The 24,555-nt window shown below is 43.2% G+C and overlaps 1 protein-coding gene across 1 annotated transcript in view; it reads right to left on the bottom strand.

The window, feature by feature from the left end:
* SAMHD1 (SAM and HD domain containing deoxynucleoside triphosphate triphosphohydrolase 1) overlaps positions 1–24,555 on the bottom strand; it is a gene marked incomplete in the record, with an annotated part of 1,343,678 nt that overhangs the window by 209,071 nt on the left and 1,110,052 nt on the right. The window contains 1 exon segment of the mRNA XM_044090179.1: positions 4,069–4,206. Within this exon segment, the coding sequence (XP_043946114.1) occupies positions 4,069–4,206 (138 nt within the window).

Here is a 24,555-nt window from a genome sequence, read left to right as displayed (position 1 = left end):
CTGGTAATCAAACCAAGCATTATGAGGTAGTAATGCTCACCACTGCACCATAGGGTCACTTACTAAACTTCACAACCCTAGAGAAATCTCATACACACACTAAACAGGGTAAAATGTTGCTGCACTGCTAGAAAATGCAAAACTGAATGGAACAAGAATAAGTCCGTATTCTTCAGCTCAGCATCACCTGATCAACTGGCTAACAATGACCACCGCTGCTGCCAAGGTACTGCATTCTTTGCGCGCCCCCCTTTTTTAAACAAGAAGCATCTGCACTGAATTATCACTTACTACGTAATTTGCTTATACCCTTTACTAAAGATCCCACTTTAGTTCTTTTATCTCTGTTACTATATTCACTACTTCTAGTATGGTTGGTTTAGACTTTGATTTCCATTTTCTAGTAATTGCTTTTTGACACACACCAGGATTAAACTCAGCAAGGGCTTACTATGTCTAGGCAATTCCGATTCTGTATCATAGCTAAAAAAAAAAAAAAAAAAAAAAAAATTCTTTAGTTACACCGGTTTGCTTACCCGGTATTTCTGATCAAGCAGTCTGCAGGGAATTATTATTTTTTTAAGTCTGCCAACTCATTACTCTCCCAGAAAATATATTCCCAATTACCTCTCTTCCTCATCACATCTCCAACATTTGCAATCTACCTGAGGAAAAATTCTTTGGAGTCTAATTGGGATATAAAAATACCTATTCAAACATTTCCAAGCAAAGATCCTAAATCTTCTAGACTATGTTGCATATTTGGGAAGCATACATATATCCCCCCATTGTTTGTGAATTGCTTATCCAATCTCTTCCCAATCCTTTCTGATCTCCTCTGACTAATTCCTATAGTTATCATACAATATTTTATATGTCCTACTAATTATCTCTTTTAAACACCAGCTTCTGTTCTAGATTCTACTAAAAATTTTACAGATGCTGTTTTTTCCCTTAGGATCCCCCTATTCCTCTCTCTCTGTCAATACTCTTGCTATCAGTCCTTGAAAGGGAAGACAATCCTTTGCCCCCCAATCAAACTACCTGAATGAATGCAGTGACACAGGCAATAACAATGAGATAAAGACAGCAACTTCTGCAATCCTTCAGTAAATACCCAGAAATGATACAGCATATATTCTTTAAACATCACAACTTTTTTTTTTTGGGGGGGGTACCCATTCACAAAAAAGTACATGCTAATAACTAACCTCTCACTGACAAACAACCAAGAAGACCGCTTTTGTTATCACACTAAATAAAAAGCACTTGTGTATGGAATGAGTTTTCAGAAGCTCCACAATAACCAAATTTAGAAAGGAAAAAAGAAAAAAATTGGGCACACACTCCTACACACGAATCTTGACACAGGAGAACATTCCACATAATCTTTTAAAAGTACTTCCATAGTTTGAGAGTTTTCTTCTCTCTCTTTTTGGGTGGGGAAGTACATTACAGTGTCTTACATTCCCAACAATTTCATTGCTCATCTACCTATTGTGCAGTACTGGTTCCTGGCACTCAGCCTCCCAATCACCATGGAATCTTGCAGGCTCTCAATCAAGACAGATAGTTTAACCTTTAAACAAAGTCACACATTCTGATGACTCTGCCTGCTTTCACTATTATAAACTGGGTAACAAACATGACCTTTTCCTGAAAAGGGTAACTGGTGCAGGTCGCTCAGCTCTGAAAAAAACAATCCCTTCAATGTTTGGTCTGTCCCCAAATATGAGTTGATTATGCTGCAAGTAGAAATCCAACTACTAAAACTCAGGAGTTCAGTCTTAACACTGCTGCAACACATAACCATGTTGGGTGCAGCTGTCTTATGGTTTCTTTTTTTCCCATACATTTTTATTCAAAACTGATGCATAACAGACTACAAAAACTAAACAAGCAAAACCACAACAGAAGAGAAGAATAAACAGAAACAAAACAAGTGCAATAACTGTAAAACTATATACACAATTTACAACCACATTAAAATATATTAATTGAATTATACAATCCCCTTGATATTTGATCCAAGTCAAAAACTTGACAGGTTATTGATAATACAGCTCAAAGAAAATTTAAAACCAACTCCCAAGCTTCGATAACAGTGTTTAGGTTAGATTTATGTCTATGAATTAATTTAAAAGTCTTACAATATTTAAGATATTTTGACAAAGTCAGGCCAATTGACTGTAGGAGTATTTCATTTAGTTATTTAACATTTTATCATAGAAAAGATGATACTTGGACCTTTCAGGTGTATGATATTTATATTGTGTGGAAGGTATAGAACAGCAAAATGCAAAGAGAGAGTCTGCAACTTGATCAAAACAGAGTGAATTTGGGTTTGAGCCATTAACCGGAAGTTTTTAAACACCTGCAGTTCAAAAAAAATATGTAAAATGTCAGCATCTGGAGAGCCACATGCAGAGCAGTTACTGGACAGTGAAGGACTGAAAGAGAAAATTTTTAGTTGAGTGTGATAAATATTACTGTTGGTCAGAAGCAGTACTAATATATTTTTTTAAAGGAACATGCTTAATATTAAGAGCTATGAGCTGATTAAAGTCTGTATTTGCTAGCACTATATGTTGATTTTGCCAAAAAGAAACAAGTGTGCACTTTGGAATTTTGCATTTAAGAATGTTTTATAAGCTAAAGAAGTAGATTTCCCTCTTTATAAAGTCAAAGCTCAAGTACTGCACAAATCAGACAAGTGCCACACGAATGTTGACATAATGCAAATACAACTTGATGCATATCACTTGAAAACTATTCTTAAGATGTTAAAAATGCCAGGTATTAAGTGTATCTAGTACAGTTGTCCCACAATGGCTGCTGGAGCAATGGATTCACATTTAAAAGCATCAGTGGTCAGTGTAATTTACCCCGAAAGGACTAAAAGCCAGAAAGTGTTGTCAAGGACAGAATTAGGGGGTCTTCCTCCAAGTTTCATATCAGTGCCTCAATGTTGGTAAAACCTGCAAGAACATAGTCTTCCCAATGGCAGTGTACAACAATAATGGTGGCTGCACCACTGACAGGAAAGGAAAATGGGTGAAGCATCACATACACCAGAGAGCAGTTCCAAGAACATCAAGTCAGAGATGACACTTTAGAAATCACTCAGCTGTCTAATGCTCGCACCTGATCCATGGGCAGAAAAAATACAGACAGACACTCAAGAGAAAGTGATATCTCACCCCTCCCCCTTCCGACTTAAGGTCTAGCAACCTGCCTGCAACATGCTCATAAGTCTAATGAAGAAGAAATTGTCAATCAGATACACTTGATTTATGGTAAATTACAACACCAAAGGAGCCATAAGCCAGAAAATATTCAGTACTTAGTTCCATGATAAAACATAAAACTTTTCTTTCATTTACTTGCTAATGGCATAACAAATGCCCAGCTTGAGTAACCAGAGACTTGCATATCCCAAGAAGTCTACACAGGCTGCAGCAGGAAGATATACTGAGGCTGACAGCACTTGGACTGCCATCTCTTGCATTCTTTCAGGACTAATCAGTGAAACCTCCATCGCATCCACAAACAAAGTCATGGCTTGCTGACTGAAATTATACATGCTTCAAGACAAACATGGCAAACTAGGTTTTTACAAGGTAGTATTAATTGCTTGTAACAGTGCACAGACATTTATTACAAGCAAATTCTGAGAACCATGCATTCATTTTCTGTACACTACTCAACTAAGCTTCCTCTCGGACCACAGTGGCACTAACACAAAACTGAAAACTAACAGCACAAAAAATGACGATTGCTAAAGAGTATTGTAAAACAGGTCTGCATTGTACATACAAGTGTAAAAGTGTAAAACTGTTAAAACTTCATAAGGTGAGATGCATCTCCTGTGAGGATGTGAAGACCTTAATGAAGTGTAAACTGGTCGAGTATTGATTTAAACTGTATCAACGTCCCTTCAGATATAGCGCAGTGCACTTAAATGTTGAAGACATTATGGCCACTAAGAAAAACTATACAGATTAAGTTCCATGGAAATGGATGAAACATTTCTGAAAACTAAGTGGCAAAGTAATACAATGCTTTTACCTTGGGTTTGGTGAAGTCTTTTTTAAAACACCAGTGCACAAAGTATTTCTTTGCAGCTTCGAAGCTCACCTCATCGGTCTTTTTGCAATAAACACGTATGATCTGTTCAGCAAACTTCTCAGGAAGGAGCTGAGATACCTTTAACAGTTCGGAAACAAAAAGATGAGCATCAGAAGTCAGTACAACTAAACTGCATCACTGTAAACAATGAACTGAACATCCGCTTCTGTTACAATAATTTTAAATTTGTGTACACATGGAAATAATGGATACAGTACTCACAACATCAGTTGACCTGTGAAGGAGTCCTCGGCAGTGGGTTAAATACTGAGAGTTCCTATTATGCAACTACTTGTTCAGTTACTTTTTATTGCCTTCAACTTCCTGTGCTCATGGGTGTACATGCTTTCAACTAGGCACAAGCCACTGTGTTGTAGGAGAAGCTAAAGAATGCATCTAGCCTTAATGCCGATTAGATTAACCACATCCAACAAGTCAACACAACCTGTAAGACAGGAAACAATGAAATGTCTCAAAGGAATCCCAACTCCTGGTGTCATGGTGAAAACAATAATGTCTGCTGAAATAGTAGAATGGTGGCCAAGTAGCCATTGCACATTTCCACAAAGGACATAACTGGAAGCGGCCATGACTCTGGTGGAGTGGCCTTTGATGACAAAAGCATTTTTCCAATGAGTGTTTTGACATTATGGCAAGAAATAAATTTGTAATCCATTTGGAAAAGATGCACCTAGCAAACACAACCCTTTTCACTATTTAGGGAAAGTGACTTTGTAGCTGCTTTAGTCTTTCTAAATAGGTAGAAAGTGAGATGGTAGTTCATTGTCCCGGGTTATAACAAGCTTTTCCTTTTGCTTTCTGCAATCTAGAATGACAAAATGGAGATGAATAGATTGGTATAAGGAGCACTCTAGTGCCACTTTTGGAAAGAATGAAGGTCATTCTAAAAGAACACATGATCCATTTAAAAAAATCCAATATTGGGCTGTACAAATGAATGGCTATAGCTGTTAGATCTGTGAGAAAAGATGATGGCCCATCACAAAAAGACATTCCAGGTTACCAACTTCAGAACTAGCAGGCACATAAATGGGGAAGAGGGAAGCCTGTTCACCATGACACTCAAGTTTCAATAAGAAAAGGAGTTCTAATGTTGGCAGGCCTATCTGTTCTCAAAATGTATTTTCGAGTAGTTGCCTACCTTAGCTATCTTTCTATTAAACTGTGCATTTTCACTTCTCTTTTTGAGGAAGATCTCTTCCAAGAAAAATGCCCTTGAAATACTTAACATGTACTGTCCTCACCTGTGCAGGAAGTTCTGCTTCCTTGCTGACATCACATCAGGGTCAGCAGAGTCCATTACTAAGTCAGCAAGAGGGAGAAAGGCATATCGACAAGATTTTTCAGACTGGAGCAGTTTTACCTGTATTTTTTGTCTAAGTTCCAATTTTAAAGTTAGTTGCACTGTGTTGGTTAATCCAGTCTTCAAACCTCCATGCATTCTGCTGTCTTTTTGTGTGAAAAAGAATGTGAAGGGTACTTCTGTTTCAGTGTCACGTAAGCACATCATGTGCAGCAACAAAGTCCATAAATTTTAACTGTCATTGGCATTAGGCAAAATCAGAATCATACCTTTGATCTGATTTTGTACATTATTTTTACCCTGTACAACCCTTGCAAAACTGGAAAATTCATGCTAAGGCAAAACCTGATTCATTAATAAATGGGCATACTGTGCATAGCCTATGTGCAGTTTTAACACAGAAAAAAAACAGAGGAAAGAGACCCAGTCTACTAATGGAGGAAGTGCTGGCAAGATCCAACTTTGCATCATCAAAGTGACAAGCATAACGATGCAAAGTTAGGAAGTACTGCTCTTCTCTGTGTAGAACCGAAGTCTGTAAGCAAGAAATAACAGTAAAATGAAAAAGAATATCCAGTAAATTGGACTTACAGAGAGGAGAGCCACCCCGTCATCCAAAAAAAAAAAAAAAAAAAAGATAAAAGATTGCAGGCAAGTGCAAAATATTGCTGCAGATGATCTTTAAGGAGTTGCTTAACTATATGGTGCTACGCTGTGACCCTGTCCCTCGAGCTCAAAATATGCGAATGTGCCACACGTGCACCTCGATCATGGAATAACCACGATTCAAAAATTCCAGCTGTCTAAGCAACATGACAATGACATGCAAACTGGCTAAGATAGCAAAGGATATCTTTCTGCTTAAATGCAGAACACTTCTCACTTAGTGGGATATGATTAAGAAGGGCATGGTTTCTTGACATGTTCAATCAGCTCCAAAATTCTGGCCAAAAAGCTTATTCTCAGAAAATTTTCTGAATTACCAAGGACCTGTAATCCTGAAATCACATAACTCATGGCCACTAAGGAATAAATAAGAGTAATAAGTGATCTGTCTTCCTTGAATTATAAAACAACTAACAAAACTGGAGGGACAGGTAAGCAGACACACAGGAATCTTTCCTCCTGTGGGAAAGGGGTGCCCCTCATCAAGCTCCTCTTTCATGCTAGATGGAACTCAATGAGGGGAGGAATGCATTCAATGAAGTGGCAGAAAAGTCGATTCTCTGGGTTGACTCACTGCTTAAGACCCTGAAAATGGTACTCCCAAATCCTCCACTACATAAAGGGGATTTTAGGCACACCTCATGAATTCAGTCAAGATGCCCATTTCTTCTGGAATGTGAAAGTAGGAGATACCTCTGGCCTACAACCCACTATCAGAAAAGTACAGTTTTGTACCTACCATAAATGTAGATGTTCGAGTGTTCACACTGCTGCAGTCATTACACTTGGGTTATCCTGCCGTCAGGCGGTTCCCCAGTTGGCCTGAGTTCCAAAGTCTTGGTCCGGCGTCGGTTGCTGTCGCTTCCTCCCTGACGTCAGTGCGACAGGGGTATATAAGCTGCAGACGACACTATTTTCTTCAGTTTTTCTTACCCCAGATGTCCCCAAATAGGTAGGCAATTCAAATTGCTAATATAACATAAGCAAGAAAATCAAACAACAACTTTCAGTTACCAGCAAATACTCCCCATAGGTAGTAAAGGGTAAATGACCTAGGCAAAACACCAGCAGTGAAGACGGGAAGGAGGGAGGGTAACCTGGACTGCAGCAGTGTGAACACTCGAACATCTACATTTATGGTAGGTACAAAACTGTACTATGTTCATTGTGTTACACTGCTGCAGTCATTACACTTGGGTAGAATCCCAAAGCTGAGGTAGGTTGGTTGGTACTATAATGTATTTGGGGTGGCTATAAGGCCCTGCAGCACTGCAGAGGCGAAGCCAGCTCTGGATCTGGAGTATAGAGGCAGGTGGTAATGCTTGGTGAAGGTATGCACAGAGCTCCATGTTGCTGCTTCCAAAATATCCTTGGTAGGTACTCCTCTGAGGTAGGCTGTTGAAGTGGCTGTGCCCCTGGTGGAGTGAGATCTAATGCTGGTAGGCACAGGTTTTCCATGGTGTGTATAGTGGAAATGTATGCAATGTCCTATCCATTTTGAAATAGTCCGTTTTGAAATGGCTTTTCCCTGTGCTCCTGCAGCATATGCAACTAATAATTGCTCAGATTTTCTGAAAACTTTAGTTTTGTCCAAGTAGAAGCGTAAAGTACAGTTTTGTACCTACCATAAATGTAGATGTCCGAACTGGATAGCATCTGCAGTCATAACAAGTGGGTTGTCCTGTCGTCAGGCAGCCCTGCAGTCGGCCGGATTCCAAAGTCCGGGTCCGGCTTCGGCTGATGTCGCACTTCACCCGACGTCATCTCTGTTGGTCTTCGGGTATATAAGCATCAGCCGACACCATTTTCCTCAGTGTTTCTTGCCCCAGATGCCAGTAGCCCTCTTGCAGGCTAAAATTTGGATAGATGCCAATGTTTCCAAATAGATAGAGGTAAACACAACCATAAGCATATATGCACATATATACAAACAAATACACCATAAAGGACTCCCCCCCCAACAGCTAGCTATTAGGAGGGTAAACACCCTAGGAGTACCACAGAGGGGAAGGAGGGAGGGTAATCCTGACTGCAGATGCTATCCAGTTCGGACATCTACATTTATGGTAGGTACAAAACTGTACTATGTCCTTCATGGATGCATCTGCAGTCATAACAAGTGGGTAGAATACCATAGCCAACTAGGGGAGGAGGATAAAAGTAGATTATGGTGTGTTTAGGATCCCTTGCAGTACAGCAGTGGCAAACCCTGCTCGGGATCTGGAATATAGAGGCAAATTATAATGCTTGGCAAATGTATGCACGGAGGTCCAAGTAGCCGCCTCAATAATGTCTTTGGTTGCCACTCCTCGTAAGAAGGCTGTGGTAGTGGCTGTTGCCCTTGTAGAATGAGGTCTTATGTTTTGTGGAATTGGTTTTCCATGGAAGGAGTAACAGTATCGTATGCAATTTCCTATCCATTTGGAGGTTGTCTGTTTGGAAATAGCTTTTCCTTCCCTTCCTGTTGCATAGGCTACAAAAAGTTGGTCAGTCTTTCTGCTATTTTTGTTCTGTCCAAGTAGTAGCGTAGCTGTCTATGTACATCCAAGGTATGCAGTTTTCTTTTCCCTCTGTTTTGTGGGTTGGGAAAGAAGGTAGGTAGGTGGATTGCCTGGTTTAAAGACACTCTGGATACCACCTTGGGCATAAATGTAGGATTAGTCCTCATGGACACTCTATCTTGGTGGAAGATTAGGAAGGGTTGCACTGCCATTAAGGCCTGAAGTTCTGAAACCCTCCTTGCTGAAGTAATTGCTAGCAGGAAAGCAGTTTTCCATGACAGGTGTTGTAGGTCTGCTGTTGCTGCTGGTTCAAAGGGTGATAGTGTCAACTTTTCTAGCACAAAGTTTAAATCCCAAGCTGGTAATGGTGGTTTCCTTGGAGGTTTTACATTCTTGATTCCTCTGAGGAACTGCCTGAGCAAAGGGTGCGAAAAAACAGGTGGATCAAAGCTGTATTCTGCTGAAATAGCTGATGCATGTATCTTGATGGAGGAGTAGGACAGGCCTGAATGAAGAAGTTCGCCAGATACTCCAGAATGTTAGGCATATCTATGTTTGACACCTCTTTTCCTCTTTCCGTACTCCAAATGACAAACCTTTTCCATTTTCCAGCATAGTTCCTTCTTGTTGAAGGTCTGCGCTTCAAGAATAATGTCTTTAACTCTTTCTCAAAGTTCTGGATTAGCTGCTGCTAAGTGATCTTCCATGCAGTCAGTTGCAGCGTTTTAGGTTTGGATGTATGATGCTGTAGTTGTTCTGAGTTAACATCAAAGGCATCAGGGTATTGGCCACATATTGTTCGAGACATGCTCTTCAGTAGTGGGTACCAGTGTTGTCTTGGCCAGTTTGGAGCTATCAGGATTATCTTTGGACGTTCTTCCTTGATTTTTAGTAGTACCTTGTGTATCAAAGGAAGAGGTGGGAATGCATATGCTGTTAGGCCTTTCCAGTTGATGGAGAGTGAGTCCACTTTCCATGCTAGTGGGTGGAATGTCCTTGTGCAGAATTTTTGAGCTGGTGATTGAGAGGTGATGCGAATAGGTCTATCTGTGGCATTCCCCATTTCTTTGAGATGGTCTTGAAGATGTCCGGGTGCAGCTTCCATTCGTGGACATCCAAGTGGTTCTGCTTAATATGTCTGCTAGAGTATTGTCTTTCCCGGTACAAATATTGCCTGTAACTGAATGTTGTAGCTGAGTGCCAGGGTCCACAGCTCCAAGGTCATTCTGCATAGGGGTATGAATGAGTGCCTCCCTGTTTGTTGATGTACCACATGACTGTGGTGTTGTCTGTCCTTATCATCAACTGGCCCTCTTTGAGAAATGGTTTGAACTTTTGGATTGCCAGTTTTACTGCCAGCATTTCTTTTAGATTGATGTGCAGGTGAAGTTGATCCTGTGTCCACAATCCTTGCACGCATTTGTCCAGCATGTGGGCCCCCATCCTAGGTCTGAAGCGTCTGTTGTGATGGTCTGGCTTGGTTGACATCTGCGAAAGGGTAGGCCTGGGTTTGACTGGCATGCCTGAGCCCACCATAGGAACTCCTGTTTTAAGCATGGAATTAGTGGGATTTCTGTTTCTAGACTGTGTCTGTGTTGGGACCATAAATTCTTTAGGTACCACTGTAGTTTCCTCATCGTAGTCTGGCAAATGGGACCAAGATTATGCATGATGCCATGAAGCCCAAGGCCTGCAGAACTTTTCTTGCTGTTAACTTGTTCAGTTTTGTTAGTGCCAAGAAGTAAAGAGGAAGTTCTTTTGTTTTTCTGTAGTCAGGAATGCCATTTGCTGTACTGTGTCCAATTCAGCGCCAAGAATGTCCTTGTTTGGGATGGTATCAGCCTTGACTTTTGTAAATTGACTGTGTATCCCAGTCCTTGTAGCAAGTAAATGACCCTTTGTAAATCCGTTGTCAGCTTGCTTTTGTTGTCCCCTTGTAGCAGGCAGTCGTCCAGGTATGGGTAAATTTGAATTCCTGTAGTCTGCAATGGGCGATTACTGATGCCAGGCATTTTGTGAATACTCTGGGCGCAGTAGATAAGCCAAAGGGCAATGCTGAGAATTGATAGTGCTCTGATCCTGCAAGAAATCTGAGGTATCTTCTGCAGATTGGTCGAATGGGGACGTGCAGGTATGCCTCCTTGAGATCTAGAGTTACCAGCCAAGACTCCTTGCCCAGCATGGGAAGAAGTTGCTGTAGGGTCAGCATTTTGAATTTTGGGACAATGATGTATGTATTTAAGGTGGACAGGTCGAGAATTGGTCTCCCAACTTTTTTCCTTTCTTGGAACTAGGAATAGTCTGGAATAGAACCCCTTTCCTTGTTCTGCTGTTGGCACTCTTTCCACAGCTCTCATGTTTGCTAACTCCATTATCTGGCGTAGAGCCTCTGTTTTTTGATTTGGAGGTAGATTTGGCATTCCTCTTTTGACTGGTAAAGTGTGGAAGTGAAACCGGTAACCTTGATCTATGGTTTGTAAAATCCACTTGTCTTTTGTTATGTAGTGCCAGTTCTTTGAAAATAAGGTTAACTTTCCGCCTAGAGGAGCTGCTATTTGTTCCCTGGTAGGCGGATTTATGATTAAGTCACTGTGGTTGTGCTGATGTAGTGGCAGTGGCTGTGTCTGTGCCTCTGTTGTTACCTTGCCACTGTCGTCCTCTGTAGGCACCTCCTCTGGATTGGTTTCTGCCTCTGGGACGTCTATTCCTGCCCCTTTGAAATTTTGTGGAGTCAGGAAAGGACCAATTTTTGGCAGGCCAGTTCCTGCTAAACCTTGGGGGTTGAACCTGCAAGAAATCTTTAACAGTTTGAACAGATTTTGCCTTCTCTTCCATTTTCTTCATAACCTGCTGGGCAGGTGTACCAAACAAACTTGTCTTGTCCATAGGAGCATCTAGCAACTTAGCTTTAACATGATCCGTAAAAACTTGTTCCTTTAGCCATGCATGCCTTCTTATCACTGTGCCTGTCATGGCTGATCTAAATGAAGCCTCCAGTGCATCATAGCCACATTTTAAGGAATGGTTGCTAACCTGTTGTATGTTATTTACCATCTCTAATACATATTTCTTATCAAGAGATTCATCTGTGGTTAGTTTTTTAGTTAACTGATCGAGCATAAACTCTTGGTATTGTATCATGTGAAACTGACAGTTTAAAGCTCTAGCTGTGAGAGTAGCTGAAGTGTAGACCTTTTACCCCATCTGTCTAATGACCTTGCTTCCCTTTCAGAAGGAATAGGGTTTTAGCTATGGTCGCTACTGCCTTGGGACCCTGGGATATAGTTTCTGGGTCTGCAAGTGGGGCCTTGTAAAGGTGGTGATGAGTATCTGGCACCCTGTAAAATCTGTCTGGTTTGGCAGGGGCTGGGGGTAAAGAATCTGGAGCGGAGCAAACATCATTGAAAGCATCATCCACCACAGAGAGAACAGGAGGTATAGCTAAGGGCCTGTGCTGTGGGAGGTGCAGAAAGGTCCTAAGTCTTTTTCTGGAGTCTGAAAAATCCTGTTGCTGCCATTGGAACTGTTCTCGCATGGCATGCAAGGTTTCCCCAAAGGAGAATTCTTCTGGTGGGGAAGCAGCTGGAATGGATTCTTCAGCATCAGAATCTTCAAAATTGGAGAAGGGAGCCTCTGGTTGGTCAGTTAAGTCTGATTCATCAGCAGAATCATCAGAAGACACTGGCTCAGGGGGCTCTGCCCTAGGTCTCTTCTCTGGGGGCTGAGAGGCCCTGTCTGGGTGAGATTGAGATCCCCTAATTAAAGAAATTAAATCTTCTGCCAAAGAAAGCATTTGAGAGCTAGAAGAGGGCCTGGATGTGGGGGGTTTAACAGGCACTGTTTTAGTAGTTTTGGCTGCTTTAGCCCTGGCGAAGGCCTTAATGGACATGGCTGCTGGAGGCCTAGCAGCACCACGTGCTGGGGTAGAGACATCCAAGGGGATGGTGTCTGATAAGTCAACCACCGTAGTGGGTAAAAGTTCTGAGGTCGATTCAAGAGTTGTAGCAGGGGCCTCAGTTGTAAGAATAGGTTCAGCTGTACTTTGATCAGTTTTCTCGGTTTCCGCCCAAACCGAGACACTCATGTTTGCTTTACCGTGGTTTCGCCGAAACCGCGGACCGCGATGTCGGTCTTTATCTTTGCGTTTTTTAGTAGATTGGGTAGTCGGAGGATCCGGCGGCATAATGTACGCAAAATCAGAACCGAAAAACTGTTCTGCAAACTCCGACCGACGCCTAAGCGTTCGTCGGTTGAAAGAGGCACAGGCCGAACAGGCTGCTACGTCGTGGGCTGGGCCTAAACAAGGCAGACAGTAAGAGTGGAAATCTTTATGAGGTATTTGTTTCCCACAGGTTAAACAATTGTTAACATTTCTGACATCGGCTGAGGCAAGAAAGAGTCCCCAACGGGTACTTAGCTTTAGAAGTCTTCGAAGTAGTATTCGGTAGAAGTAATCTCTGGATCCGACCGACCGGCACTTGCGAACAGCTTCTGCTTCGGGCGCCACGCGGCAAGAAAGACTGAGGAAAATGGCGTCGGCTGATGCTTATATACCCGAAGACCAACAGAGATGACGTCGGGTGAAGTGCGACATCAGCCGAAGCCGGACCCGGACTTTGGAATCCGGCCGACTGCAGGGCTGCCTGACGACAGGACAACCCACTTGTTATGACTGCAGATGCATCCATGAAGGACATCTGTCTGTGAATGTCCAAAGAATGCAGTAATCTCTCCCCTTTATTCTGTGGTTTTGGATAAAAAGTTGGCAAGTGAAAAGTTTGGTTTAGAGACGCACTTGAAACCACCTTAGGCATAAAAGTAGGGTTAGTTCTTAAAGACACCCTGTCCTGGTGGAAGATAAGGAATGGTTCCACTGCCATTAGTGCTTGCAATTCTGAAACTCTTCGTGCTGATGTTAGTACCAGGAGCAAAGCAGTTTTCCAAGAGATATATTTTAATTCTGCTGTGCTAGCTGGCTCAAAAGGAGGTAAGGTCAATTTTTCCAAAACAAAGTTGAGGTCCCAAGTTGGAGGAGGTGTTCTACGGGGTGGTCTTATGTTTTTTGCCCCTCTAAGGTACTGTTTTATAGCAAGGGATGAGAGAAAATTGGTGGATCCGTGTTGTAGTGGGCAGAGATGGCAGAGACGTGTATCTTTATGGATGAAAAGGAAAGGCCGTAGTCCAGCATCTCAGTCAAATATTGTAGTATCTGAGGAATGTTTGGCACAAGAGGGTCAAGGCTGTGAGCCTGGTTCCAGGCACAGAATCTCTTCCATTTATCCGAATAGGCTTTCCTGGTACTGGGACTTCTGGCCTCTAGGATGACATCCATAACTGCTTTGGAGAGAGGCAGTGTTTGTTTGGCTAAGGTATCTTCCATGCAGATAGGTTTAAGGTCCTTAGCTGGCTGTGGAGTATCTGATTGTTGTTCTGAGACAGCAGATGTGTTATTTGAGGCAAAATCCAAGGTGGTTCTTGTGCTAAATTTTTTAAGATTGGGTACCAGTGCTGGCGTGGCCAGTCTGGTGCAATCAGGATCATATTTGGCTTCTCTTGCCTGGCTTTTATGAGTACTTTTGGAAGAAGAGGCAAAGGTGGGAAAGTGTATACTTGCAGGTTTTTCCAGCTGAATGAGAGGGCATCCACTTTCCATGCTTGTGGATGGCAACTCCTTGTGCAAAATTTCTGTAGCTGGCAATTCCTTGGTGATGCAAACAGATTTATGTCCGGGCTCCACCATTTTTGTGTTATCAGTTTGAATATTTGTGGATTTAATTCCCATTCGTGGGGATCCATGATATTTCTGCTTAAATCGTCTGCCTGTGTGTTTTTCTCTTCTGGCAGGAATTGTGCTTGTAGATGAACTTGATAGTTTATGGCTGTGTTCCATAAGATCATGGCTAGTCTGCGGAGGGGGTAGGAATGGGTGCCCCCTTGCTTGTTTATGTACCACATAACTGTGGTGTTGTCTGTCTTTAGTAATAGTTGCCCTGGATGCAGCAGGCCCTTGAAAGCTATAAGGGCATTTTGTACAGCTAGCATCTCTTTTTGGTTGATGTGAAAATGCCTTTGTTCTATGGGCCACTTGCCCTGAATACATTTTCCTGCCATGTGCGCTCTCCAGGCGTAATCCGAAGAATCGGTTGTCAGTGTTTGCCTGGCCGTGGGTTGAGTAACAGGCTGACCCTTGTTGAGGTGACAAGCTTGAGCCCACCATTGAAACTCCTTCTGAAGGCAAGGTATTAGTGGTATAACTGTTTCCAAACTTTGACAGTGTTGAGACCATACGCTCTTTAGGCACCATTGTAGTTTCCTCATATGCAGTCTGGCATATGGAATTAGTAGTATGCAAGATGCCATGTAGCCCAAGGCCTGCAGAATTTTTCTTGCAGGGATTTGGGTCTTTGTAGCCATCAATTGAAAGTATTGAGTCAGTTGTCCTTGCTTGTCTGGCGTGAGATAAGCCATATGGGCCGTTGTGTTCAAGCTGGCACCCAGGAATATTATCTCTTGTGAGGGCACTAGTTTTGATTTCTTTTTGTTTACTGTGTACCCCAGGCAACTTAATAACTTTTTTACAAACGCCAGATGCTTTAGAAGAATGTCTTTGCTCTCTGCTTGAATCAGGCAGTCGTCCAGGTACGGGTAAATTTGAATTCCTCTCTGTCTGGAAAATGCAATTACTGGTGCCAGTCACTTTGTAAAGACCCTGGGCACAGTAGATAAGCCAAAGGGCAGTGCAGAGAATTGATAGTGTATTGGACCAGCTATGAATCTGAGGTATCTTCTGCAGTTTTGTCTGATAGGGACATGCAGGTATGCTTCCTTTAGGTCCAAGGTCACGAGCCAAGCTTGCTTGCCCAGCATGGGAAGAAGCTGCTGTAATGTCAACATTTTGAATTTCGGAGCATCCAGGTAAGTGTTTAGAGAAGAAAGATCCAGAATGGGCCTCCAGGCTTTGTCTTTTCTGGGCACCAGAAAGAGTCTTGAGTAAAATCCTTGTCCTTGTTCCTGTGGAGGTACCTTTTGAATAGCTCCCATGTTCATGAGTGCTGTAATTTGTTTTTGAGCCTCTGCTCACTGATTTGGTGGCAGATTTGGCATTCCTTTTAACCTTGGTAAGAGTGTGAAAGTGGAACCTGTAACCTTGAGATACGATATTGAGAACCCATTTGTCTTTGGTGATCATATGCCAATTGTGATAAAAAAGAGCCAGTTTTCCTCCCAAGGGGGCTGCCAATAGAGAGATGTTTGGCAGCTGTAGTGGGAAGTCATTGGGACTGTTTTTTGTAAGGTTGGTGTTTGTCTTCCCCTTCTTTCTGGCCTGATGCACCCCATTGTCGAGGCCTGTAAGGACCTTGCGGTTGTCCTCTACCTCTTGGACATCTGTATCTGCCCCTTTGAGGTCTGTCCATAGCTGGAAATGACCAATTCTTTGTTGGCCAGTTTCTGCTAAATCGAGGAGGCTGTACCTGTAAGAAATCCTTCACTGTTTGCATAGATTTTGCCTTATCCTCCATTTTCTTTAATACCTCTTCTGCCTTGACTCCAAATAAAACATCATGCTGCAAAGGTGCATCCAGTAGTTTAGCTTTAACGATCTGGTAACGTATGTTCTTTTAACCATGCATGTCTTCTAATGACAGAGCCTGTAACTGCTGCTCTACAGGAGGCCTCTAAAGAATCAAAACCACATTGCAAAGTATGTTTTCCCACTTGTTCAGCAGCATGCAATAAATCCTGCATTTCCTTAAAATTAGGAGGATCTGTATCTGAAAGCATTTTTTGTTTCAACTGAGACATCAAAAATTGCTGATATTTTAGCATGTGAAATTGGCAATTTAAAGCTCTCATTGCTAAAGTTGCAGATGTATATACTTTCTTTCCCCATCTGTCTAATGCTCTGGAGTCTCTGTCAGAGGGAACTGGATTATTTACTGATGAGGCTTTAACCCCTTTGGATCCCTGAGAAATAGTTTCTGGGTCTGCCACTGGGCTTTTGTACAGAAATTTGTGTGAGTCAGGGACTCTGTAATACCTGTCTGGTTTAACTGGAGCTGGAGGTAAGGAATCAGGATTTAAGCTGAATTCAGTATACACATCATCCACAATATCTAACACTGGCGGAATAGCAAGGGGTCTGTATTGAGGCAATAGTAGGAATTCTCTGAGCCTTTTCTTGGATTCCGAGTAATCCTGGCCTTCCCAATGAAAATGCTCCCTTCATGGTGTGTAAAGTTTCCCCAAAAGAGTAGTCCTCTGGTGGAGAGGCTGATGGAATTGATTCCTCAGCATCAGAATCCTCATAAGGGGGTAAAGAATAACCTAAGTCTGAGGATGAATCTGAGGAAATGGACAACTGGTCGGATGAGTCATAATCTGCATCCTGTCTAAGCCTTTTATCAGGTGGGGGATGGGACCCCCAGATCAGAGTGATTAGGTCTTCGGCCATTTTGAGCATTTGTTTCTTAGGCATGGAGGCCTGTCCCGGAGACTGTATTTGTTTCTTTGCTTTTAAAGGTGGCTTAGACTTAGAAGAGGGTTTAATGCTTAGCTGAGTAGGTCTGAAGACACCCTCTGAAGCTGCGGGTTGCTCATGTACTCCGGATCCCTCAGCGGGGTCGGTCTCGGTTGTCAGAAAAACTTGCGTGTCAGAGGGCCCAGCCATCTCCACTAGGGAGACGGTGGCCGCCAGTGGTTCTGCATAAGGGGTCGTCAGGGGCTGCGAAGGCGCCTCGCTGAAAACCAGAGAACCGGCGACTGGCCTAGAAGAGGCTTTGTCGTCAGTTTTGGGCCTCGGATGCCTGTCTTTGTGCTTTTTATGAATTGCGGTCATCGGAAGTTCCAACGGCATGGTGTAATTAAATTTTCTGCCAAAGTAATGTCGGGCAAAATCAAACCGACGTTTAATAGTGCACTTGTTAAACCTAGCACAAAACCGACAACCAGTGACGCCGTGGTCTGGGCCTAGGCATGGGATACACTAAGAATGGAAATCCTTATGAGGTATTTGCTTCCCACAAGAAATACAGTTATTAACTTTTACTGACATCGGTCTGAGGCAAGAAAAAGTTTCCCCAACGGGGTACTTAGCTTTGTAGAAGACTTCGGTTCTGGATTCGGAATGAAAATCTCAGGAATTGCCCAACCGGCACTTGCGAACTGCTTTTGCTTCGGGCACCGCGCGACAATAAAGACTGAAGAAAATGGCGTCGGCTGCAACTTATACACCCCTGTCGCACTGACGTCAGGGAAGAAGTGACAGCAACCGACGCCGGACCAAGACTTTGGAACTCAGGCCGACTGGGGAACCGCCTGACGGCAGGATAATCCAAGTGTAATGACTGCAGCAGTGTAACATGATGAACATTGTGCCGCTTCTCAGTATACCCTGTAAGTTTACATACCACACAACAGAATGGCTATCATACTGCAGAAGGACATGCTCTACTTTGTTTCACATCCACAAAGTTCTTAAAGCGAGAAACACTACCTGTAGTTTCAGCTGTTTCATTAGAGGAGTATTCCCCTAAACAGTGGAGGAGTCAAGGTCGGCTCACCATCCCACTAGTGAAGTACTTGTCAGCAGAGATGCCATAAGAAGGGAATGTCCACAATGAGGATGGTGTAGCTAGTTCAGCACCTCAAACTTTTGTGGCATGTGATACCAAAAGATCCACATGATGATGACTTTACAGACTGTGAGGATTATGATCACCATCATGCCCAGAATCTGAATTGTTTCAGACTGGACCCCCCCCCCATTACATTCTCAACCAGGCTACCAAAGGTATGAACTCCTGGGATTTATCTGATGGCAAGAACAAATGACAAAAGAGGGTGTCCAACTCTGCTCAACTAAAGGAAATCATCTGGGTTAGGCTCAAAGTCTTGCAGTTTACAGACAGACTTCCCCCAAAGAAATTTTTCAAAGAGCTACTAGAAGACATTTACACAAGTGGGAAACATACAAGGTCTTTCCGCAATGCCGACACCACCATGGTTAGCATACTGCTAAACTAAAAAAAAAAACAAACAAACAAAAAAAAAACAGTGGTTTCATCCCACAGCAAGGTGGAAAAAGCACTCTTATGAAGAACCTCTGATACAGTCATCCATCCATAAAGTACAGTTGTGTACCTACTATAAATGTAGATGTTCGAGTGTATTCACTGTTGTAGTCATTACTCTTGGGCTATCCTGCTGGCAGGCTACCCTCAGTCGGCCAGAATTCCAAAGTCTAGGTCCGGTGTCGGTTGCTGTCGCCTCTTCCCTGACGTCAGTGCGCCAGGGGTATAAAAGATACAGCCAACGCCATTTTCTTCAGTTTTTCTTGCCCCAGATGTCAGGTGCCCCCAAATTGGTAGGCTGTAAAAATTATGCCAATAAAAATTGCATGCACCAAAATAACATTTCCTTTAACTACAAGCAAATACACCAATTAGGTTGTATAGGATAGAGAAGTGCAGATAAGACCCAGCAAAGAGAAGGGGGATGGTGGGTGGGTAACCTGGACTGCAACAGTGAATACACTCGAACATCTACATTTATGGTAGGTACACAACTGTACTATGTTCATCATGTTTCACTGTTGCAGTCATTACTCTTGGGTTGAATCCCAAAGCTGAGGATGGGTGGCTGGGCTAAATAGGATTAGGAGAGGCTATGAGGCCCTGCAGAACTACAGTAGCAAATCCTGCTCTGGATTTAGAGTAAAGAGGTAAGTGGTAGTGCTTTGTGAAAGTGTGCACTGAACTCCAAGTTGCAGCCTCTAAGATATCCTTGGTTGGTACTCCTCTGAGGAAGGCTTCTGAAGTGGCTGCTACTCTGGTGGAATGAGGTCTGATGCCCTTAGGCACTGATTTGCCATGCTGAAAATAGCAGAAACGGATGCAATGGCCTATCCATTTAGAAATAGTCTGCTTTGAGATAGCCTTTCCTTGTGATCCTGCAGCATATGACACTAAAAGTTGCTCAGTCTTTCTGAAAGCTTTAGTTCTGTCCAAGCAGAAGCGTAACTGCCTGTGTATGTCCAAAGAATGCAGAATTTTCTCACCCTTGTTCAGTGGATTTGGATAAAAATTAGGCAAGTGAATGGTTTGGTTGAGGGCCACACTGGATACCACCTTAGGCATAAATGTAGGGTTTGTCCTCAGAGAAACCCTGTCTGGATGAAAAATAAAAGGTTCCACAGCCATGTGTGCTTGTAACTCCGGGACACGCCTTGCAGAGGTTATTGCTAGGAGTAGAGCTGTTTTCCAGGATAAGAATTTTATATCTGCTGTTGATGCTGGCTCGAAAGGAGGCAGTGTGAGTTTTTCCAAAACATAATTGAGGTCTCAGACAGGAATTGGTGCTCTCCTTGGAGGCCTAATGTTTTTGGCCCCTCTGAGGTACTGTCTTATTAAAAGGATGAGAAAAGATAGGTGGTTCCGTATTGTAATGGGCTGAAATGGCAGAGGCATGAATCTTAATTGATGAGAAAGAAAGGCCTTTGTTCAGCATCTCAGTTAGGTATTGTAAAATCTGAGGGATATTTGGTACACACGTGTCAATGCCTTGTTCCTGGTTCCAAGCACAGAATCTCTTCCATTTTTCGTCATAAGATTTTCTGGTACTGGGCCTCCTGGCCTCCAAGATAACATCCATAACAGCTTTTGAAAGAGGAGTGTTCTGAATGGCTACATTATCTGCCATGCTGCCAGATTTAAGGTCCTGAGTTGGCTGTGCAGGATCTGATTGTTTTGTTGGGTCAGCAAGTGAGAGGTTTGTGGCAATACCCATGCTGGGCCTTGAGACAAGCTCTTTAAAACTGGGTACCAGTGCTGGCGTGGCCAGTCTGGTGCAATCAGTATCATTTTTGGCTTCTCTTGTCTGACCTTTAGGAGTACCCTGGGAAGGAGAGGCAGTGGAGGAAAGGCATATAATGCTAGATTTTTCCAACTGAAGGATAGGGCGTCCACTTTCCATGCTTGCTTGTGATAAATCCTTGTGCAAAATCTCTGCAATTGGCAGTTGTGAGGGGAGGCAAATAGATCTATGTCTGGGCTTCCCCATTTCCTTATTATCATGCTGAAGACTTGTGGATCCAGTTTCCATTTGTGGGGATCCATGAGGTTTCTGCTTAGTTCGTCTGCCAGAGTGTTTGTTTTTCCTGGCAGGAATTGTGCTTGCAGGAGAACTTGAAAACCCAATGCTGTGTCCCATAAGGTCATTGCTTGTCTGCAGAGGGGGTAGGAATGTGTACCTCCCTGCTTGTTTATGTACCACATGACCGTAGTATTGTCTGTCTTTATCAATAGTTGTCCTGGATGAAGCAGGTCCTTGAAAGCTGTCAGGGCATTTTGAACAGCTAGCATCTCTTTTTGATTGATGTGAAGATGCTTCTGGTTTGCAGGCCATGTGCCCTGAATACATTTTCCTGCCATATGGGCCCCACAGGCATAATCTGATGCATCCGTTGTCAGTGTCTGTCTGGCTGTGGGTAAACTGAATGGCAGACCCTTGTTGTGATGACAGGCTTCTGCCCACCATCGAAACTCCTTTTGCAGGCAGGGAATGAGTGCAATTACTGTATCCAGGCTGTGGCAATGCTGAGTCCAAACACTTTTTAGATACCATTGTAGTTTCCTCATATGGAGTCTGGCATATGGAATTAGTAGAATGCAGGATGCCATGAAACCCAGGGCCTGCAGGATTTTCCTTGCAGATAAGTGGGTTTTTGTTGCCAATTTATTGGAGTGAGAAGTCAGATGTTTTTGTTTGTCTGGCGTGAGATAAGCCATCTGGGCAGTTGTATTTAAGCTTGCACCCAGGAATATTATCTCTTGAGAGGGCATTAGTTTTGATTTCTTTTCGTTTACTGTGTACCCTAGGCCCGTTAGTAATCTTTTTACAAACGCCAGATGCTCTAGAAGAATGTCTTTGCTCTCTGCTTGAATTAGGCAGTCGTCCAAGTAGGGATATATCTGAATTCCTCTTTGTCTGCAAAACGCAATTACTGGTGCCAGGCATTTTGTGAAGACCCCAGGTGCAGTAGATAAGCCAAAGGGCAGTGCAGAGAATTGGTAGTGCATTGAGCCAGCTATGAATCTGAGGTATCTTCTGCAAGATTGTCTCATTGGGACATAAGGTATGCCTCTTTTATTTCCAAAGTTACGAGCCATGCCTTCTTGCCCAGCATGGGCAGTAGCTGCTGTAAAGTCAACATCTTGAATTTTGGAACTTCCAGAAACGTATTTAGTGTAGACAGGTTCAGTATTGGTCTCCAGGTTCGGTCCTTTCTGGGTACTAGGAAAAGTCTGGAGTAAAATCCTTGCCCCTGCTCTTGTTGTGGTACTTGCTGAATGGCCCTCATGTCCATGAGGGCTGTAATTTGTTTTTGTGCCTCTGGCCATTGATTGTGTGGCAGGTCAGGCATACCTTTTGACCTTGGTAGAGTGTGAAAATGGAACATGTAGCCTTGGGACACTATGTTCAGGACCCATTTGTCTTGGGTAACCCTTTGTCAATTTGATGAAAAAAGTGCTAGTTTTCCCCCTAAGGGGGCTGCCAAAAGAAAAGTGCTTGGATCTGGCAGAGAAAAGTCATTGGGACTGTTTCCTATAAGGTTGTGATTTGTCTTCTCCGCTTTTGGAGGTAGGAGCACCCCATTGTTTAGGCCTGTATGAGCCTTGGGGCTGAGATCTGCCTCTGGGACACCTATATCTGCCTCTTTGTGGTCTGTCTGACACTGGAAAGGACCAATTTTTAGAAGGCCAGTTCCTGCTAAACCTGTGTGGCTGTACCTGTAAGAAATCCTTGACTATCTGCATGGATTTTGCTTTATCCTCCATTTTTTTCAACACCTCTTCTGCTTTAGTACCAAACAAAGTATCATGCTGCAATGGTGCATCTAATAATTTTGCTTTAACATGATCAGGCAGATTCTGTTCCTTTAACCAAGCATGCCTTCTAATAACAGAACCTGTAACAGCGGCCCTGCAAGAGGCCTCCAGTGGAATCATAATCACATTGCAAAGTATGCTTTCCCACTTGTTCAGCTGCATGCAGTAAATCCTGCAACTCCTTGTTCTCCGAACATTCAGTATTTGTCAACAATTTCTGTTTAAGCAGTGACATTAAATATTTCTGATATTTCAGCATATGAAATTGACAATTTAAAGCCCTCACAGCCAAGGTAGCAGAAGTGTAGACCTTTTTCCCCCATCTGTCTAGAGCCCTAGAATCCCTATCAGAGGGGACAGGGTTTTTTGCAGTGGAAGCTTTAACCCCTTTGGGACCCTGAGATATAGTTTCTGGGTCAGCAGCAGGGTTTTTATATAGGAATTTATGGGAATCCGGAACCCTGTAGTATCTGTCTGGCTTTGCAGGTATAGGGGATAAAGAGTCAGGGGACAGGCTGGACTCTGAAAATACATCATCTACAATGTCTAAAACAGGTGGAATAGCAAGGGGTCTGTACTGAGGCAGTAGCAGAAAGTCTCTGAGCCTTTTCTTAGATTCAGAATAATCTTGGCTCTCCCAGTGGAAATGCTCCCTCATGGTATGCAGGGTTTCCCCAAAAGAATAATCCTCACGAGGAGAGGCTGAAGGAATGGATTCTTCAGCATCAGAATCCTCATAGGGAAGCATAGAGTAATCCTGTTCAGAAGAGGAATCAGAGGAAATAGAAACCTGATCAAAAGAATCATACTCTATCTCTTGCCTAGGCCTCTTATCAGGAGGGGGATGGGAGCCCCTTATCAAAGTAATTAGGTCTTCGGCCATTTTGAGCATCTGTTTTTAGGCATGGAGGCATGAGTAGGAGAATGCTGTACTTGTTTCTTTGTCTTTAGGGCTGCTTTAGCCTTGATATAGAGCTGTGTAGGTCTGAAGAGAACCTCAGAAGCCGGTGCCTGCTTGGCGGCTCCGGACCCATCTGAGGGAATGATTTCCGAGTGTCCAATACCTTCAGTATCCAGAGGCCCAGTCAGTTCCAAGTGGGAATCACAAGCGGCATGTCAATCTGAGGTAGCGGGCGCCAGGGGCTGCGAAAGCGCCTCACTGAGAACCGGCAACTGGCCTAGCAGAGGCCTCGTCGTCAGGTTTTGGACCTCGGATGCCTATCCTTTTCCTTGTCCTTGCGTTTTTTGTAAACTACGGTTGTCGGCTGTTCCGACGGCATTATATAGTTAAATCTGCAGCCAAAGTAATGAAAAGCAAAATCAAACCGAAGCTTAATAGTGCGTTGGTTAAAACTATCACAAAACCAATAGCTAGCAACATTGTGATCAGGGCCTAGGCAAGGAATACAGTAAGAGTGAAAATCCTTATGAGGTATTTGCTTTCCACAAGAAATACAATTGTTAACTTTTTCTGACATTGGTCTGGAGCAAGAAAAAAGTTTCCCCAACGGGGTACTTAGCTTTAATGAAGACTTCGGTTCTGAAATTCGGATTTGAAAATCTCAGGAGTTGGCCGACCGGCACTTGCGAACTGCTTTTGCTTCGGGCACTGCGCGGCAAGAAAGACTGAAGAAAATGGCGTCGGCTGCATCTTTTATACCCCTGGCGCACTGACGTCAGGGAAGAGGCGACAGCAACCGATGCCGGACCTAGACTTTGGAATTCTGGCCGACTGAGGGTAGCCTGCCAGCAGGATAACCCAAGAGAAATGACTGCAACAGTGAAACACGATGAACATCCTCTCTTTTCCCATTTTTGTACGTGGAGTCAGGGTGCCACACCAACAGTGACCATCTAAAGTCAACATTCACATCTCTGGGTGGCTAGCTCTGTTGTAGCTGTGGAGAACCCTGATAATGTGTTCAAGAGCATCCACTATTTCCAGCACCATGCAGTGGCAAGACTATGACCTCCTAGAGAATCGCCATCTAGGATTTGGCATACGAAATGTGCTCAATAAAAAGTACAGTTGTGTACACCTACCATAAAT

Source organism: Protopterus annectens, chromosome 12.part0 (assembly GCF_019279795.1).
Source record: "Protopterus annectens isolate FY-2018-M chromosome 12.part0, PAN1.0, whole genome shotgun sequence".
Classification (NCBI taxonomy): domain Eukaryota; kingdom Metazoa; phylum Chordata; order Ceratodontiformes; family Protopteridae; genus Protopterus; species Protopterus annectens.
The sequence above is the reverse complement of the archived record's forward strand: the minus strand, read 5'-3'. Positions and strand labels throughout refer to the sequence as shown.